The sequence below is a fragment of the Rattus norvegicus genome, chromosome 7 (genome assembly GCF_021556685.1).
Source record: "Rattus norvegicus strain SHRSP/BbbUtx chromosome 7, alternate assembly SHRSP_T2T, whole genome shotgun sequence".
Classification (NCBI taxonomy): domain Eukaryota; kingdom Metazoa; phylum Chordata; class Mammalia; order Rodentia; family Muridae; genus Rattus; species Rattus norvegicus.
Window position 1 is genome coordinate 113467278 of NC_141540.1, and position 18720 is coordinate 113485997.

Genomic DNA, 18720 nt, shown 5'->3' on the forward strand with positions numbered 1-18720 from the left:
AACGGGACACTTCACATACACATGCAAGCATACACATTGTACATCTGGGAACATGTGTTTGGCCACAGAGAGCAGGGTTTTCTGTCACCTGTGCTCTGAAGCATTGTCCCTGATTCAAAGGCAAGGATAGTGATGAGTCCTCACCAGTAGTCACAGTTGGAGGAGGCCATCCTGTGCAGGATAGAGGCTAGAAAAGCATGCTCCCAGGCCACCCTATTTGGTGGGGTTGCCACTTTGAGGGGTTTTTTCTGTCACCCCCATTCAGCCTTGTCAAGATCTAGAACCAGCCTAAACAGCCAGGCAAGATGGGAAAATGCTAGTAGTCAATACCAGGTGTCTCTGGCTTCTCAGAAATCTACTTCAAGGCGTTCTGGGATGACATCTGGAGCTCTTAACCCTGAGCTTGCATGCTGGATGCCTGCTCCTCTGTCCTCACCTTCACTCCAAAACCTTCTATACTCACACTCCTAAAATGTGGAAGTCAGCAAGGTCATTGTTCTCTGTGACAGCTGTGCACAGATGTATCATAGTTCACTGATGAAGCATCCCTCAATCTCACCTCACGTCATGTGTCAATCTCATGCATTCACCATCATCCTGAGCACATTTCTTTCAGAGAGTCCCTAAGAATCCTAAATTCTCAGCAATGACTCCCCCAATACATGATGCTCCAGCTTGGTTTCCTGTATGTCTGCATAGCTCACGTGTCTTTATTAAGCTGGAGACAAGGATCCATCACCACAGGGTCTACTGCCCCAGAAATCAGCACAAGGCCTCACAGATGTAGAGCCTCAGTAAGTGCCCATTTCATTTAAACCCTGGCTTAATAAACAACACAGATAGTCATACTATGGTAAGAAAATCTAGAGCCATACTAGTTTCTGGAATAAGCTGTTTTTTTCACACTGGGTTTCAAACCAGAGCCCTTCTTAGGATCTGTTCCTTCTAAGCCTATGCATTCTCAATCCTTTGGGGTTTCAAAGGACTTTTGCAGGGGTCACCTAATGCCATCAGAAAACATAGATGCTTTAATTACTATTTTTAACAGTGGCAAAATGGCAGTTACGAAGGAACAAAAATAATTTTATGTTGGGGGTCACCACAATATAAGGAACTGTATTAAAGGGTTACAGCACTAGGAAGACTGAGAATCACTGATCTAAGCCATTCCCATCTATCCCACTTCTGATCTCATCTACTGCCCCAAGGCCCCAAGTCCCCAAGGCTGCCTGTTCCTTGGCAGAGAACCCATTAGGATTCCCATCCAGGGACTGCTCATTCCCTACAGTAATCATTGAGAGAGTCAGACTCTGGTCCCAGTACTTCCTCTAACCAGCCTCAAAGCACAGCCCTTGCTGGGCCTGGAGGAGAATGTCACAAGTATTTCTATCCAAGAAGGACAAACGTCACCACAGGAAGGGGTGAGAGGTGAACACCAAGGGCAGGCTAGGGGAAGAAAAAATTCTCTCTGCACTCCCCCATGCTGGTGAGGGAAGTCCTCAGAATCGCCTCTCTAAAATCCTGGAGGTCAGACTTCAAGGATAACCCTGAGGCCGGTATCAGTGTGACTGCTATTGTTCCATGCCCAGGCTTTTCCCCAGTTTCCCACTACCCTCAACAGATTCCAGGCAAGCAAATTAGAGAGCTGGGTCACCTTAGATGCCGGAAGGTCACCAGCCCCTGGGACACACAGATGATTCGGTTCCAGGCAGAATGCATTGAGTCACCCTGTCACCGACTTCTATCCTGATCACTCAGTGAACTCCCTGGGAGAGCATGCTAAGGACCAATAGAGGTTCTGCCTCTAATCATTTTTTAACTTTTGAAATTTTATTCTTTTAATTTAAAAAAAACTGAAAGAAAATAAACCTCTTTACTGTAAGGAGCTCACAAAATTCAAATAGCACACAGCCAGATTAAGGTAGCCACTCAAACAGGCACTTGTCCAGTCCCAAACTGTATTCATCTCGACAAACTTCCATATATTAGAACAGATAGGCTCTGCCTCTAAGTTCAGAAACTATGGGAGGTCAGCAGGCTAGATTTGAAAAGGAAACAGGTCACTTTTAACCCCCAAGTCCTTTCTACCTCTACTCAAGGAGGGAGAAACCAAAGCGGTATTTGGATGACAGCCTCTGCTGGGTGTGGGCTATTACTCTGCCCTGGCTTTGCTAGCCCCTGGGAATAGCGGCTTTCCCTGTCCTGCCTCAGCTTCTTGTCTACCCACGACTTCTCTGAGCTTGGCACACTGCTGCCTGTCTCTGTTGCCTGTTAAGGTGGCAGGTAGGGATGTTCTTGGGAAGGGACAGAGCTCCACTGGGAAGCAGGTCAACTCACTTTCACAAAGCCGACGCCTCAGCTTGCCACGGATCTTGTCAATGGCGTTGAAGTCGGAAACATGGAAGACGTGTGCAGACTTGGGTTCTGAAGCGATCTCATCCAGCTCCTCCTTTAACGCTGCACCCACACCAACAGCAAAGATGCGGATGCCAGCTGCATGGGCAGCTGCTGCAGCATCCAGCACCAGGTCCTGGCTACGGCCATCAGTCAACAGGATGGCCACCTGCTTGAAGGCACGATTCCCAGGCCTGCCACCTGCCTGGGCAGAAAAGCTGCGGCTGGTGATATAACGCAGCGCATCGCCTGTGTTCGTGTTACCGCCATGGTAGGTGATGCGCCTCGCAGCAGCCTTTACCTCCTCACGGGAGCTGAAGTGGCCCAGTTCAAAGGCTGTAGTGGGCCGGTCACTGTAGCGCACAACCCCCACACGGGTGTGGCCAGGGCCCACCTCAAAGGTGTCTACCAGGTTGGCTACCCATTGGCGGACCTTCTCAAAGTCCTCCTTGCCTACACTGGAAGACGTGTCCAGAAGAAAGACCAGATCATACTGCACACTTTTGCAACCTGCACGGGAGAGAGAAAGAGTGAAAGGAGAATGAGTGTTGGGAAACTTACAGATTTAGTTCCTTCCTTTAGACTTGACTCAGGAGCCTCCCTGCCCTGCCTCTTACTGACATCCCACTGCAGGGAGATGTTATAGAGTTACAGTGAGGACCAGCTGAGGATATGAGGATATGTGCATATTGACGTGATTTACATCCACAGGACGCTTACTAAGTGTTAAGCTCTTTGCTTTAACATTGGTTAAAAAGTGATTATTATTTTCTTAGTACCTCCCTCTCTCTCTCTCTCTCTCTCTCTCCTGTGTGTGTGTGTGTGTGTGCGCGAGAGAGAGAGAGAGAGAGAGAGAGAGAGAGAGAGAGAGAGAGAGAGAGAGAACAGACTTGTCTGTGTATACAGTGTATTTGTGCAGAAACCAAAAAAGGACTTTGGAGTTTCCCTCTCTAGTATTCTCATAGTGTTCTGAGACAGGATCTCTTACTGAACCTGGAGGTTTCTGGGGCTTGGCTTGACTGCCTGTGCACTGAGCTCCAACTATCTTTCTGCCTCCCCCACCTCTGCGCATGCTCTATTACGTATCCAGCTTTCATGTGAGTGTTGGGAATGTGTCAGGCCTGGTGGTCTATGGTCTACTTTCTCACATCTAACTGAATGCTAGAAGCAAGTTTCCAGGCTGGTCGTGTGGATTCCCATGACTTCATAGAGTCCACTGCCTTGAGTATTTTACCATGAGAAACAATATCAACTGTGTTTTTATGTAATTAAATATACCTATAGAGTTCCAGAATGCATCATAGGCTTAAATTTTCTAAAAATAGTTCTACATAAACTACATGGTTTTTGTAGTTAAACAAATAAAGCATTAATGTAAATCCCCCCTTAAATAAACCCTTATTATAGGGTCCACCCATCCATTCCATAGTTAGGTTGTTTGAGAAAAGGTGTGTTCTAAGCTTCAAAGTGTTGCACAAACACAGGGGGCTTGGCTGGAATAATTCAAAATGAGACACTTGGAAAGTCAGCAACGGTGCACGCGGCACAAACATGAGGGTTGTAAAGAACATATTTTGTGAAACATCAAGTTGACTATGGTCGAAGACTGATCTGCCCATGAGAGCATGAGGGAATGTGCTTGTCTGCCAAATGGGGACTGAGAGATCTGTTGCACCATTTCAAGGGCCTTTCAAAGGAATTCCCAGTCAATCAGCTGGAAATGTGGTGACTTAAGCCCAGAAAACTCATAAAATTGGGGAGAGATCTATGAGAATTACCCAAGTAGCATGACCAATCAAGCCATAGGAAGAAGTTGTAGTATCACTCAGATAAAATGATTGAAATAGAAATCACTGATGCTGGGTTCCTAAGGTGCATACACCACAGGAGGCAGAAGAGTGGGAGCAGAAGAGAAGCCCTCCACCAGCAGGGGGTAGGGGTTGAGGCTGGGGGGTGGGATGCATTTCTCCTCAGGGTCCAACATTGTGTGGGTACTGTTCGTGGAGGGCGAGTCTTTTCAGTCCTGCCTCCCACCCCTTCTGTGCAGATATGCAAATTCTGTATGCCTGAGGAAACCCAATGCATGCAGAGCTGTGAAATAACCATTAATTTTATTATTATATATGTTTTGCTCTTATGCTTGTAAATTAGTAAAAAGCAAAACCCAGATTTGCACACTCACTCGCCCTCTCTCACTCCACAAAATCCCTCTACCTAGGGCTAGAGAGATGGCTCAGTGGTTAAGGGCACTGGCTGCTCTTCCAGAGGACCCAAGTTCAATTCCCAACACCCACTGGTGTCTCACAATGGTTTCTAACTCCGACTCTAGAGGATTTGGCACCCTTGCACAGACATGCAGGCAAAGCACCAGTGCACATAAAAATAAATGAATCTTTAAGAGAAGAAACTTCTTAATACCTCCCTTATAAATTCTCACGCTATCATATTCTCTTACACACGTTCTTTCTTAGAGGTCCAGTCTTTCACAGTCTAGAATATGCTCACATTCACTCTAACATTTCTTTGCTCTCTTGCACACACATCAGTTGAAAGGGCAGCTGATACACTTGCTACAGTGCTGACACTCTGATATACTCAGTCAGTCATGAGCTAATTCACAGGACCACACCCTCACCTGCACACACACACACACACACACACACACACACACACACGGAAGTTGAGTGTCCCGTCTCCAACTTCATGTCCCACCTGCACGTTGGGCCTGGCAACTACCATACCCTCCACACAGCAGCAGAATCCACAGAAGGCAGGCCAAAGGATTCCCTCGGGGGACAGCCATGGCTCTCCTCCTCTTGGAGACAGGCATATCTTGATCAAGAAGAGATACCTCTGGAGTCTAGTGGAACATTTCCTGTGTGGAAAAAAACACACCCTGAGAAGTACTGCAGAGCTGAAGGGTCAGAAGGAAAAGGGAGGAAACCCACATCCAGGTGCCAGCCAATCTCCAGCCCTTAGCTTCACTCTCCCCACAGCCAATAGTGTAACCTTCTGAAAAGTGATGTCGTGGGATCTGGCCAGTTCCTTTCCTGGCTCATGGATGAGGTCTAGAAGCTGGGTGACCCACAGCTGTGCCCTTCCCAGATCTCTTCATTAGAACCATCCAAGTCCCCTAATTAGCATGACCCCCAGATCTATTATGACCAGCCACTCCAATCTCACCAGCCCAGCAGGCTCAAGATGGTGGCTGTGGACTATCAAGCAGTTTCCCACAGGTACCATGTCCCCTGTAGAGAAGATTTCCTTCTGCGGAAACGCCATACTTACCAAGAGCCCTGGAGGAACTGAGCCCAGACATTGCTGTCCCCCAGGCATATCCCTCCATATGGCTGAGAGCCACCATCAACAGTATCTAGTGAACAATGACCTCCCTTCCTTTCAGCAATAGGCTTCCTTTCACCCTGTTGCCTCCCTGCCCCACCTACCACCATGAAAACTGGGGCATAGGTTTTCATCCTGTATGCATGCACAGGCAGTACCTATGATTGGAGTAGCAAATACGAATTTTCCAAGGGACCCATCCCCCAAATTTAAATGGAAGGGAATTTTTCTTAATGTTTCAAATACTAAACAAACATATCTCCAGAATTTAGATTAGTAAACAATAAAGCATCAAGCAGGAAGCAAGAGAATGAGTTGACAGCAAGTGTACTTATTTGTTTTTAAGATACTGGTGTGATTCATGTTTATGAACAAATTGTGATATTCACAATTTGTTTAGTGTGACAAAAAGAGAGATGTGTAAACTGCAGTCTATAGACTGGCACAGTGCAGCTACAAATCCACCATCATCATGCCCTGTCTGTCTGTCTTTCGATCTGTGTGTACCTGTGTGTGTCTGTGTGTCTGTATGTTGGCTGCTGCCTCCCAATGAACCTCTCCCCCCCCCTCTCTCTCTCATACAAAGACACATACATGTGCTATAAACCTTGGGTCTATGCCCATCTCATCTCAGTCATACACAGGTACTGCCTGGTTTTGTGTGTCAATTTGACACAAGCTGGAGTTATTGCAGAGAAAGTAGCTTCAGATGAGGTAATGCCTCCATGAGATCCAGCTGTAAAGGCATTTTCTCAATTAGTGATCAAAGAGGAGGGCCCAGCCCATTGTGGGTGGTGCCTTCCCTTGGCTAGTAGCCCTGGGTTCTATAAAAACAAAATGAGCAAGCCATGTGAAGCAAGCCAGTAAGAAGCACCCTCATGGGCTTCTGCATTAGCTCCTGCCTCCAGAATCCTTACCTGTTATGGTTTCTGTCCTGACTTCCTTCAATAAAGAACAGCAATATGGAAGCATGAGATAAATAAACCCTTTCTCTCCACCCTGCGTTTTGGTCATGGTGTTTTTGCCTCAGCAATAGAAACCGTAACAAAGACACAATGTTAGTAGTGGTCTCCAGGACAAACCATGCCACCCTGTTGCTCTGAAATTTGCACCACTCATCCTAGGATTCTGTCTCTACCTTGGCTTAAGGGATGGAGGGAAGCCTTTATGATTTCAGTAAGTCCTCATGTTTTACAGGTTGGCATGGTCACCTTCACTGTGTATATAAGTAATCCATGAAGGAGCTATACCACTAGCAGTGGTGGAGCCAAGATCGCATACACTGAAAACAGCAGTTCTGAGAGTCACCTCCCATGAATACTAAGTCCAGGCTTTTAGTCAGCTTTTTGGTAGGGATGAGGACAAGTCAGGGACATGCCTGAGCCTCAAGCCAAAAATTCCTCCTAGTCCCTATATTCACCAAACTACAACATATCAGTTTTCTGAGGTACGGCACCAAAGTGATGTGGTCTAGAATCTGTATGCCAATGGCTACGGCATGCTGTTCATGACCACAAGGGAGATAGGTCATCTCAATTCTGCTCACAGATCACAACTCTTCTCGAATCCCCTCTAACCCTCAACAGGGCTAAAGGCTTACAGCTGGAGGGCCCCTCCTCAAATCCTGCTCCTCCCTGTCAAATTAGTGGCAACTTGAAGCTGGTTATATCCCACCCTGAGTCTTAAGCATGGTTGATTCCATGGGGTCTGACACTGAGCCATGCTGCAGCCATCTCCCCATGAGTATCCCCCCTCCGTGGTATTGAGGGGCCTCTTTAAGTGTGGGAAGAAAAAGGCCTTAGTATCTCTGGTACCAATGTAAAACCCAGCAAAATGTAACACTCAGCTAATGCTGATAGGGGAGGGGAAAGAAAGAAACTAAACAAGGAGGGAGGAAGGAAGAGAGAGGGAGGGAAGAAAGGAAGGAGGAAGGGAGAATGAAGAAGGAGTTAATAACCCTGTGGTATAGCCACAGGAGAGAGCTGAGCACAGAGGCTGGGGTTGGCTGGGAGACAGGACCATCCAGGCCATTCTTATGGACACAGCAGCACCCAAACCTTATCTTTAGTTCCTTAATCATAAAGATATTCCCAGTGCCTGACACTGACAGTGAGGAGGTCTGCTTGCCTGTTCCTGTGAGTGAGCTCTTTCCCACTGCTCCATTCTATTTGATCCACAAGACCAGGCTCTGTGCTGGTACCATGACCTCTCTCCACTGTACAGGTAAAGAGCTACAGCATGGAGGGGTGACAGCCTTGTGGCTACCTGTGAGCCTGCTTAGATCTAGACCCTGAAGTCAAAGCCTACTGGCCAGGCTCAGGCCACCGACATTCTCCCTTCCATGTCAGGGATGTATCTTAAGAAGTCTTGGGGGTTGGGGATTTAGCTCAGTGGTAGAGCACTTGCCTAGGAAGCGCAAGGCCCTGGGTTCGGTCCCCAGCTCCGAAAAAAAAAAAAAAAAAAGAAGTCTTGTCTACTCCAAATTTCTCAAATGCTCTTAAATCTTTGTAATGTTTACTCTGGGACATTAGATTCGTTTAGGAAACCACTGGGCAAACTCTAGTACCTAATTCTTGTTCATGTACAATGTTTTCCCCATGGGATGGTCATAGGGAGTGACTGGAGAGCCCTATGCATTTTATAAAGGCCCTTACACAAGTTCCCAAATGATTTTCCAGAACAGCATCAGTTTCCTCTGCCCTCCACAGCACGTGGTACTGCTGTGATTATGCACAGCATAATCAGCAACAGCACTGAGAGATCATCCCTTCAGTCTTTTCCAACTCAAATGGGATAGGCGCTTCCTTGTTTTCTATGCATGTCTTTGGTCCATGAGGTTTGTTATTCAAATGTTTTTGCCCATTCTGCATATTCAAATTATCCTAGATCATTTTTGGAGTGTGTGTACACATATATGCTGTGGCACATGTGAGTATTAAATTGTGTTTGGGGATGTGCTCACCCATGCATGCATCTAGGAATGTCAGAGGTCTGTGCTGTATGTATGTATGTTTGTAAGTATGTGTGTAAGCATGTATGTATGTATGTATGTATGTATGTATGTATGTATAGGCAGAGTCTCTCACTGACTGGGCATTCTCTAGTTTCAGCTAGACTAGTTCTCAAGTTCCTACTACCTCTGCCCCCACCCAAGTGTAGTGAGAATTTTGGTTTCTTTAAAAACCCAGGTATGTTACATGAACATGTTTTTTTTTTTAATCTTGGTGTGGGATATGGGACTGCTTCAGATTATTCACAGCAACTATTTGCCTCACCCAGGCCCTAAGAGGAGTATGATCTTTACCAGCTGCAGACAGTTTAATTCTAAGAACTCTTGAAAGAGTATACATGGGAGAGCCCCAAGAGATTCAGCAGTAGCTGCTTCCCCTGTTGACAACCCTACTGAAGCTAGATCATTTCTTATTGCTAGTTTACTGGACAGCTGGATATCCTGATGATGACGATTGGACTTGCCCCAAGGAACTGAATCCCTACTCAACAGAAAATAACATATAGAGGTCCATGCCCCTTTTCTATTCTAACCTTCTGTCTCTCCTACCTGGTGTTGGGGTGTTGGAAGGGATTGAGGTGGAGAATGATGGTAGATATAAGAACCAAAATAAACTATCTAAACAAATTGCACCTTACCCTCAGTGCTACAGTTTCAGAAACATGTCACTGTGTGCAGCTTTCCTGTGGGTTCTAGAGATCTGAACTCAGATCTGCATGCTTGCACAGAAAGCACATTTCCCACTGATTCATGTCCCCAGCCTGTAGATGTCTGTTTTAAAAAATTGTTTGTAAAGCCAACATCTCTATTAAGAAAGGACTGTAAAAATGTTTTAGCATTGCTATATTCATTTAATAAATATCTCTTACGCCTGTTACATGCATAGGAAAGATAGGTACAACACACAGGGTCATCCTGGAAAAGTCTGCACTGACTTCTGGGATCTAATAAGATGTCAGGCCAGGGCGGGGCAGTGAGCAGAGGAAGAAGAAAGCCCAGGGAGTTATGGGAACATAAGCAAGGAGATAGTGTATGTGCCTATCACCAGGACATTTGGGGAAAGGTCAGACTTCCTGAGCTTTTTCCAAGTAGAGTGTGGAAAGTTGAGCAGAAAGCAAGCAAATGTATACAAGGCAGGTAACAACTCTGAACAAAAGGAACATCATTGGCCTGGCCTCAGAGGGTGGCAAGGTACATAGGAACGTTCCTGTGGAGAAAGGTACGGAAGTTTCTCTCAGGACCAGTGAATTAACTCTATAATCAGGACTCTTCCACGTTCAGTGTAACTCGGTATGCTTTGTCTCAAAGCACAGAAGGCAACCTGACAACTGCCTGAGCTTTGCAGGGTCTTAATAATGGCACATGGAAAACATCAAAAGGCAGATGCAGGATCAAAAGGAAAGGTGCTGTACCTAATTAGAACAAGCAGTGCAGTCACAATTCTGGGCTCAGAGAGTCAGAGGGCCCAAGAAGGAGGAACATGGGAAGAAGCAAGTCTGCTGGTTGCCAAACTCTTCCACCCTTCAATGCCTTATGAACACAGGAATTGTCTGCCATGTCTATATTGTTGCCCAGGACAGTTCCAATGCTGTGCACTTCCATAAATGCTAACTTTACGGATGAACAATCAAAAGCCAGTCAGTATCAATGCCAGTTTGTTATCTTAATATCTTGTAGTTTGTAGTGGTGAGAAGTCATTTGTTAGATGAATAGGGATGTCATCAGAGAGCTATGAACTTAGATGGCTAGCGACCATTTATTACCTGCCATATGTTAGACACTCTGTCTCTGGTGTGTTCTTCTGTGTCCTCTCAAGGCAGGCACTATCACTTTTGTGAGGGAAAGGTAGAGACTGGGATGGCGGAAAGTACCAGTTTCCCAGGTCACTAAATTGGGGAGAGCTAAGAGGGCAGAGTGGGATCTGAACCCAAGCCTCCCCTGGATTGAGCCATACTCTATCATCTCCAGAGATGTAGAAAATCCAATAGTGGCAACCTTCCAGTGACTATAGGGGAAATAACAAAGATGGCGGACAGGTGGATAAAGTGGTAGGATATATCCTTTCTCTTTGCCATGGCTCATAACATTTGATAACTTCCCTGACTGGGGAAACTAGGCATCCTCCAAGTTATGTCCTTCAACCTTTCAGAATTCTTAATGCATATCTTCCCCAGTGCACACAGGACATATACAGGTACATATCTTTATGAAGGATCTATGGAGTAAAAATGAAGCAGGCTTATTTAAGAACAAAAATCTGATGTAATCATATCAATAGAAAAAGGGATGGAAAACACATGTGACCCCTACTGATTCAAAAAAAAACCAAAACAAACAAAAATAAACAAAGCATGAGACCCAAGCCAATATCTCTTCATCATACAAACACCCACCCCATTAATTAGGACCATAATGGGATTCCTCCAGATAATAATGGCCAAATCTGAACTCACACAATCAACATCATGCTTAATGGTAAAATGTTAACTGTTTTTCCTTTAAGGTCAAAAACAATACAAGAGTCCCTGCCACAGAACTCTATTCAACCTGGTGGTAGAACAATTCAGCATGAAAAAATAATAATAGAGGTCACCCAACCTGGAAAAGAAGAAGTCAAAGTCCCTGAATCTGGAGATGATATGATATTATCTGCACAAATACCAGAGAAGCCACAAAACTGTTAGAACCAATAAATCCATAAAAGTCATAAAATGAAAAACTGGCACTCCAGCACTGTCTATGTGACTGATCCAAAAAGGGGTGTTATAAACCCCATGGAGAACAAGATCAAGAAAGATAAAATACTCAGAACAACTGTAACCATGGGGGTGTACACATAAAACTACAAAAGCCTTACAATAGAAATTAGCTAAGGTGTGAGTCAGTGTGGAGGGATTCACGTCATCACTCAAGAGACTGACAGTTCTCCAAGGTGATGAAAAAGTTCTCATGAACTCTTCTGATGAACAGTGGCCATAGATATATGACACAGAGATCTAATTAGTAGTGTTGAGCTGTGCACTTAAAGTAGCTTAGAAAAATAAGTTATAGATGTTTATATATCCTCTATAGAGCATATGCACATATGTAAAAACAAATAAATATAAAAATGTATTCTGTTCCCTCAACCCTTCACCAAGAATTAAAATGACATTGACAAAGAAGAGACAGAAAGAAGTTAAGAGACAGAGGATGGGAAACAGTGCTGTGAAATTCTGTTTTCTGGACATGATGTGGTTTATCAAATTCATAAACTCATAGTAACTATGCTTTCCTGGATAAGCCCTGCATAGAAATCAAGCCAGCCAAACCTCTGACATAGATGAGGGAGGAGTTCTTGATGATACACCCTTTACTGAGGAACTATTGGCAATTAAGAGCTTACAAGAGAGAGAGAGAGAGAGAGAGAGAGAGAGAGAGAGAGAGAGAGTCATTCTTTAAGGGTGTAGCCAGAGTAGGCTTCCTATGCTCAAATGGATGGTCCTACACCCAAGCATATATGGACAGCACTAACTAGACTTAATGGAATATACTTATAATAAAATAAAAGGACATGAAGTTGGGAGGGTAATGTGTCAGGGTGGGAATCAGGAGAGTCAGAGAGAATGGGGAGGAAGAGGAAACAAGCAACAGCAGCAGAGGAGAATAGAAATAATCATCATCATCATCATCATAATAATAATAATAATAAAGAAATCATCTTATATACATGTATGAGATTATCAAATAATACATTAAAAGTATTTTAATTACATATTCCTGCCCTTTCTGCTGGGATTTTTGTCTGACTAGAGCTTGTGGAGGTCTTGTGTATGCTCTCACAAACACTGTGAGTTCATATGTGCATGTGCTCTGCTGTGCTTAGGAAATATTGTTATTTCACAGTCATTGGCATTTTAGAGCTACTGAGGTGTGGGGGTCTGCTTATTTAATGATGTGACTGTTTAGTGGGATGACCACACACTAGTCTTCAAAAGAAGAAGAGGAGGAGGGGAGGAGGAGGAGGAGGAAGAAGAAAAAAGAAGAAGAGGAGAAGAAAGAAGAGGAAGAAGAAGAAGAGGAGGAGGAGGGGAGGAGGAGGAGGAAGAAGAAAGAAGAAGAGGAGAAGAAAGAAGAGGAAGAAGAAGAGGAGGAGGAAGAGGGGAGAGGAGGAGGAGGAAGAGGAGGAGGAGAAGGAGGAGGAGGAGGAGGAGGAGGAGGAGGAGGAGGAAGAAGAAGAAGAAGAAGAAGAAGAAGAAGAAGAAGAAGAAGAAGAAGAAGAAGAAGAAGAAGAAATTATCTTAAAGTTGAGTGAGAAAAGACAAAAGGTTTGAGAGAGAGTGAATGTTTGAAATACAGTGAATACACTGTATTTCTCAGAGAATTAATGTAAAAGTATCTCAATACTAACACAAAATTTAAGTCAAAAATAAGTAAGTAAAATAGGAAACAAGTATTTTAAAATAAAGTACTATAAAGATGTTCACATCACAATTCTGAATATGTTGTCTCCACAGCAAGTAGAAAATACAGTTACTGGTAAAATACAGGTTGATGGTCACTTTTTAGTTTAATATAGAAATTAACATGAACTGGTTTTTTGACTGGGTTTACTGTCTTCATGAGGAACTTTCTAGATGAAAGAAGAAGGTAACTTAGAACCACGAGTACAGCTGCAAGGGAAGACAAAACTGGCCGTCAGCTGCCATGAGCTGAGGAATGCAGAGGGCTTCCTTAGAATTCCAAGGCTAGAAGCTGAAATTTTAAGAGAAGGAATTCTGCCCTGGAACACTGGAAGAATGCAGTATTCCCAGACTTCACCCCAGGGAAGCCCACTGTTGAAAAAAAAAAGTCCTCTCAGTGGCCTTAAGGCACTAGGCATAGGTCAGGTTTTTATAACAAGCTCTGCTCACATCCTAGCATGGTTACTCTCCCAGAACCTGAGTGCGCCAGAGAGAAGAACAGGGTCCTTCTTTGAAAATATTGCAATCCTGAGATTTGGCAAAGAGGTCACCAAAGATGACAGAGATTCTAGGAGATCTACTAGCCACGAAAGCAGATTCACTGACCTAAGAGAAAATAATAGGCAGCAGGTTCTACCATGACCATGACATCACTATCTGGGCACTGTCTGGATCCCAGCACCCTATATGGAGGTAGAAAGATGTCTTCTGTGTTTCCAATAGCCCATCAGTGCTATGAAGCTGAGAGATGTGCAGACCAGGGCTTTGTGGACAGTGAGGTATAACTTACAGGAGTCACAAACAGGGACTCTACTCAGAGAGCTCAAAGCCCTTCCCAGCAGAAAGCTAGAAGAGGAAAATGAGCTAGATACAGACATAAATCCCGGGCCTGCTTGTTCCTGACACTCACAGAACCTAAAGTGTCCAGAGGCAAATGCTGGCATCGGTGAAAATAGTTTATTTTGAAGGCACTGCATGCTTCTGTCTCCACACCCCCTCCCCAGAGTGGGCATCTCCATTTCCCTCCTCACTACCCCCTGACTGACTGTCAGCACTTATGGCACACTTGCACGATGCACCATAATCGCCACTCTGCTGGTAATGCATGTATGAAGTACATAATATAGAAACTTCCCCAAGCACACACCACCAGTAATGACCATGCTGGACCTGGGGTCAGGTCTCAATGATACCAAGGATGTATCCTTCCTGCCATTAACCATCATATAGTATTTCATGCTCACTAAACTCTGGGGACCATTCTAAAGGTTTCATATATAGCAACCATTTTATGTAACAGTAAGCCTGCCAGACTTGTTTTCACAGACAGAAACAGAATAACAAAAGAGCAGCAACTTTAATGACTTGAGCCCCAGGATAAGCCCAGCCCACCTAAGAATCTTCTGGCAGAATCCTGCCTCTTTCATTATCTACAGTATATCTGGAGCAACATTACTGCAAAGGAAGAGAAGGTAAACAATTAAAGAACCCAATCACAAATCAAACCATGCAGTTCCCAATTTATAGTAAGCAGAAGAATGGGATTTCAGAAGTGGGGTTTGAGGGGCAGGTCTTTGGGAAGACTTCTGAGTAAGACAGATAGAGGGCAAGGGTACTTTCTTATTTGGTTCTCAGCTGACAGTAATTGGTTTAATGGTATTGAACCAAACTTGCACACATAGGATAAGCCCAAGTGCTCTGTATGTTTTCATTGTTGAATTTGCTTGACTAACGTTCAATGAGGAGTTTTAAATCTATATTCATGAATGGTATTAGTCTGTAGTCCTGCTTTATTCCAACAGTTTTGGGTGTCTTGCATTCAGGCAATACTTTTTCATAGTGTGAGTTAGGACCCCTCTGCTCATTTCTTCCAGATAGTATGACAGGAATAAAGAAGAGCCTTCCACCGTGATAAGTGGAGTGCTCCCTAGTTATCCACAGAGGGGAGTGTGGTGTGGAATCCAGGCTGTGTTCTCCAGTGACCAAATTAGCAGTTCCTGTTCTCTTGAGTGTCTGAAGAGAACCATCTCTGTTCCAGAATGGTAGCATGAGTTACGGGCAGGGATTTCTGCAAAGTATGTAGCAGGGATCTGACAGAACAGAAGAAATGTGAGATTTCATGTAGATCTCTACCCTCCCCATCTCACCTTAGGTGGCAGTGCAGTGGGTAAGGACAACCATCATGCCAGCTCCCTCCCACTTGGCTTTCATCTATTTCCAAGAGCTAGCTGCCAAGTTGGAATGACGTAGGCCACACACCAATGGCCCTGGGAGGCAGAGCACTGCCATTAGTCCCCCAAAAGTCCAGCAATTAATTTAGTGAGCTGAGTTCCTTCCACGAGCCAGCCCATTGCCATAGTAACGAACATTCCTTATCCAGGGACCCAGAGAAGGGAGAAGAAAGACAAATACCGGGTAGAAACCAATTTAGAGAAAGAAAATGAGATCCGGCACACTACTACGGCAGCCCAGGCAGAGTCCATGCTGCCGAGGGTGGGACCAGGGTGTCCTAGAGTACTACTGCTGTGCTGCTGGGTGTTGAGCTGTGTTCTGAGCAGAAATCTGGCTAGAATATCAAGTCATGATGTGGACAGCATAGGCCACCGAGATATGTTTTCCTTCATAACACAACCCAGCTCCGAGCCCCTAGCCCAGACTTGTTAAACTTTACAAGAAGCAAACTCTACTGTTAGGTTAGAGGTGGCAGATTAAGGCTAAGCAATTTCCAGTACAATAGGGCTGCCCGGAGCCAGGCAAGACCCTAGGTTTAAAACTAAGCACTGTGTGGCTTGGAACATGTCTTCATTCCTCAATACATACATACTGAGGATGGTGTCTAAGTCAGGACAACTGTCATTGACACTATCGGTCTATCCAGCAGCTCACAAAGTGATGACATAGGTCTATCAGAACCCATGCTGCCCCAGGAGTATGCAAACTAGACTCGAAAAGTGTTACCCAAAGTAGCAATGCCACTGTTAGCCATATAACTACAAATGAATAGTGACAGAAAGAATTAGAACAATTACAACTTCATGGAAAAACGACTATAATGCCACAAATTTTCAAACTGTCTTCAACTAATTTTAAAGGTATACTCATGCAATTATTTCAATGAGCAACCAAAAACTCTAGAAGCAAATGAAAAAAATTAGCAGATGTAGTTGATTTATGATGGTACACAGCTGTAGTTCCAGAAATTGTGGCGAGAGAAGATTTTCAAGTTTGAAGTCTGTCAGGACTACATAGCAAGTCACAGTCTCTAACACAAAGAAAAGGAAAACAAGATATAGTCCTGGAGTGGCTACCTACTCCTATCCTGCTTGCTACCAGAGTGCCTGGAGCATGACCCACTTGCCACTCAGGGGAGGCAGACCACAATTCGTTATAGGGTCCTAATTCTGTGTTTTCCCAGGTGGGAAACAGTGGAGTTTGGGATGATTTCTGTGGTTCCCAGTCTCCTGTGTACCCAGGCACCACTGGCATACTGCTGGGAGTGAAAAACAGGGTCCCCAGTCCATGTTTCCCTTCAGAGCATCCACACTTAAGGGGAGGTAGAGCCCTGGATCAGGAATAGGGTTTAATTCTGAGTGAGTGCCAAGAATTTGGAAAGCTGAAAGACAGAAGGCCTTCTCCTAGAGATTTAAATAATCTCTTTACAAAGAAGCACCCCCCAACCTCCGCCATGGCAATCCTTGATGAAGAGATGGTCAATGCTTGTTCAAATTGCTTTAAATTTGATGGTAGATGAGACTCCACACGCTTTTCCCAGGGTAAGCCAGGCACTACCTTTTGTAGGGAGAAAGATAACTCATTAGCATGGAGAACACCAGGGTTTTATGACATGTGACTGATTGCCGTGGTCCTCTCAGTGGGGTGTCATGGTTATGTGTTCCAGAGCAGGCAGAGGCTTCATTTATCTTCTATTTACAAATTTTTAACACAGTAATAAAATGTTTGATAAACCAAGTTAAATGGTATATACACATATCCTCGTATTTATACATATTGCAATCTCAAGTTCATACAATAATTTTCTTTTAAACAAAACACTGTGAATGGGAATCACATTTGGGTGCTAGCTCACCCTGTTCTGTTTTTACAGTTGTTTGGGGTTATATCAACAATGTGAAACGGAAAGGAAACTAGAATCTTGGTTGAGGGTTAGACGGAAGGAAATATTCACTATATACTGGGTTTCTTCTGTGTCAAGCATTTGCCCATGTGATAACTCCCTTGATGAACAGCGTCCCTGCAGACTCCCTGAGTTCAAGCTGTGTCCCCAAAGTCCAGTTCCTGAGGCCAAGCTGTGCCCCTACAGCCCAGCTCATTGGCCAAAAAACAAACTCCAATAACAATGCAGTTATTATCATTGAAATCAATCCACTTTGATTATTCACAGCTTCAGCAAATGAATGGAATTTGAATAAGATTATATGTCTTCATATAATCTTCTAGCAACATACAGCTGAACTACAGTGTGTGTCTTATTTCACACAGGCTGCTATAAGAAACTAAGATTAGACCAGTTGTTCTTGGGGCTTAAGTGTATAGTACTAGCATCTGGAAATCCCAAATCAAGGTACCAACAGATATGATATTGCTGAGTGTCACTGCCTCACTCATAGATAGCTATCTCCTCCCTGTGTCTGACATGACAGAAGGGAGCCCCTCTGGTCTTTGATAAGGTTAATTTTGAAAGGACAACATAAACCCCATTTATCTCCATTTAAGGACCCCATTTGTCTCCATTTAAGGACCAGGCTTGATTTCGAAAAAAGGCTGTAAGATACCAGCTCCAAGAACAGACCCTAAGTCCCAGAAACTAGGCCATAAGACACCAGCTCTAGGGACAGACCATAAAATCCAGAACAAGATCATAAAACCCCCTCCCAAAGAACAGCCTGGAGATAACCACAAGAATGGGAAAATATCTTATCTCAGGGTGGGCCATCTGTGCTGGGAAGGGGAAGCCTTATCTCATCCTGTAGTAATTTTGGGACTCTTACAAGTTTAACTCATTCAAGAGAGTCCTGACGTCATGGTTCAATACCTCCCAAAGACCTCAATTTCAAATACCAGGACACCTACATTCTGAAAGTTAGATTTCAGCAAATAATTGGGGGTAAGGGGACAATCCAGAGAATTAAAGGAGGAACCCATTATCCTACCCAACCAAATCAGTTAGAACAATGGGTTAGCATTGCCTGAGATGGGAGGGCAGGCAGCTCCCTTCACGGAATACAAGATTAATGTTCCTGCTGCAGCTGACCAGCACCAAGACCTTGCTGACCAAGCACTGAGGATGGGGATATGGGACACCAGGCATAGGAAGGAGGTTTTGAGCAACATCTGAGAGAGCAGAGTGAGGGTAACAGAGGCTTCATTTTCAAAAAACCCCTGAATTTCAGCTGTTTCACAGGATGTTCCTTCAATAACCCCAAGGATCAACCTGAGTGTTCTGATGGTTAAGACAAGGAATCCTTCCTAGACTTTTCCCCTCAAGATATATGTGCAGCTTGGTTTTCATGC

At 44.4% G+C, this 18720-nt stretch overlaps 1 protein-coding gene across 1 annotated transcript in view; it reads right to left on the reverse strand.

The window, feature by feature from the left end:
• The window catches only part of Col22a1 (collagen type XXII alpha 1 chain), a 241795-nt gene that overhangs the window by 213840 nt on the left and 9235 nt on the right, over nucleotides 1-18720 (reverse strand). The window contains 2 exon segments of the mRNA NM_001447163.1: nucleotides 2338-2904; nucleotides 5107-5269. Coding sequence (NP_001434092.1) covers nucleotides 2338-2904; nucleotides 5107-5224 — 685 coding nt within the window. The 5' untranslated portion in view covers nucleotides 5225-5269.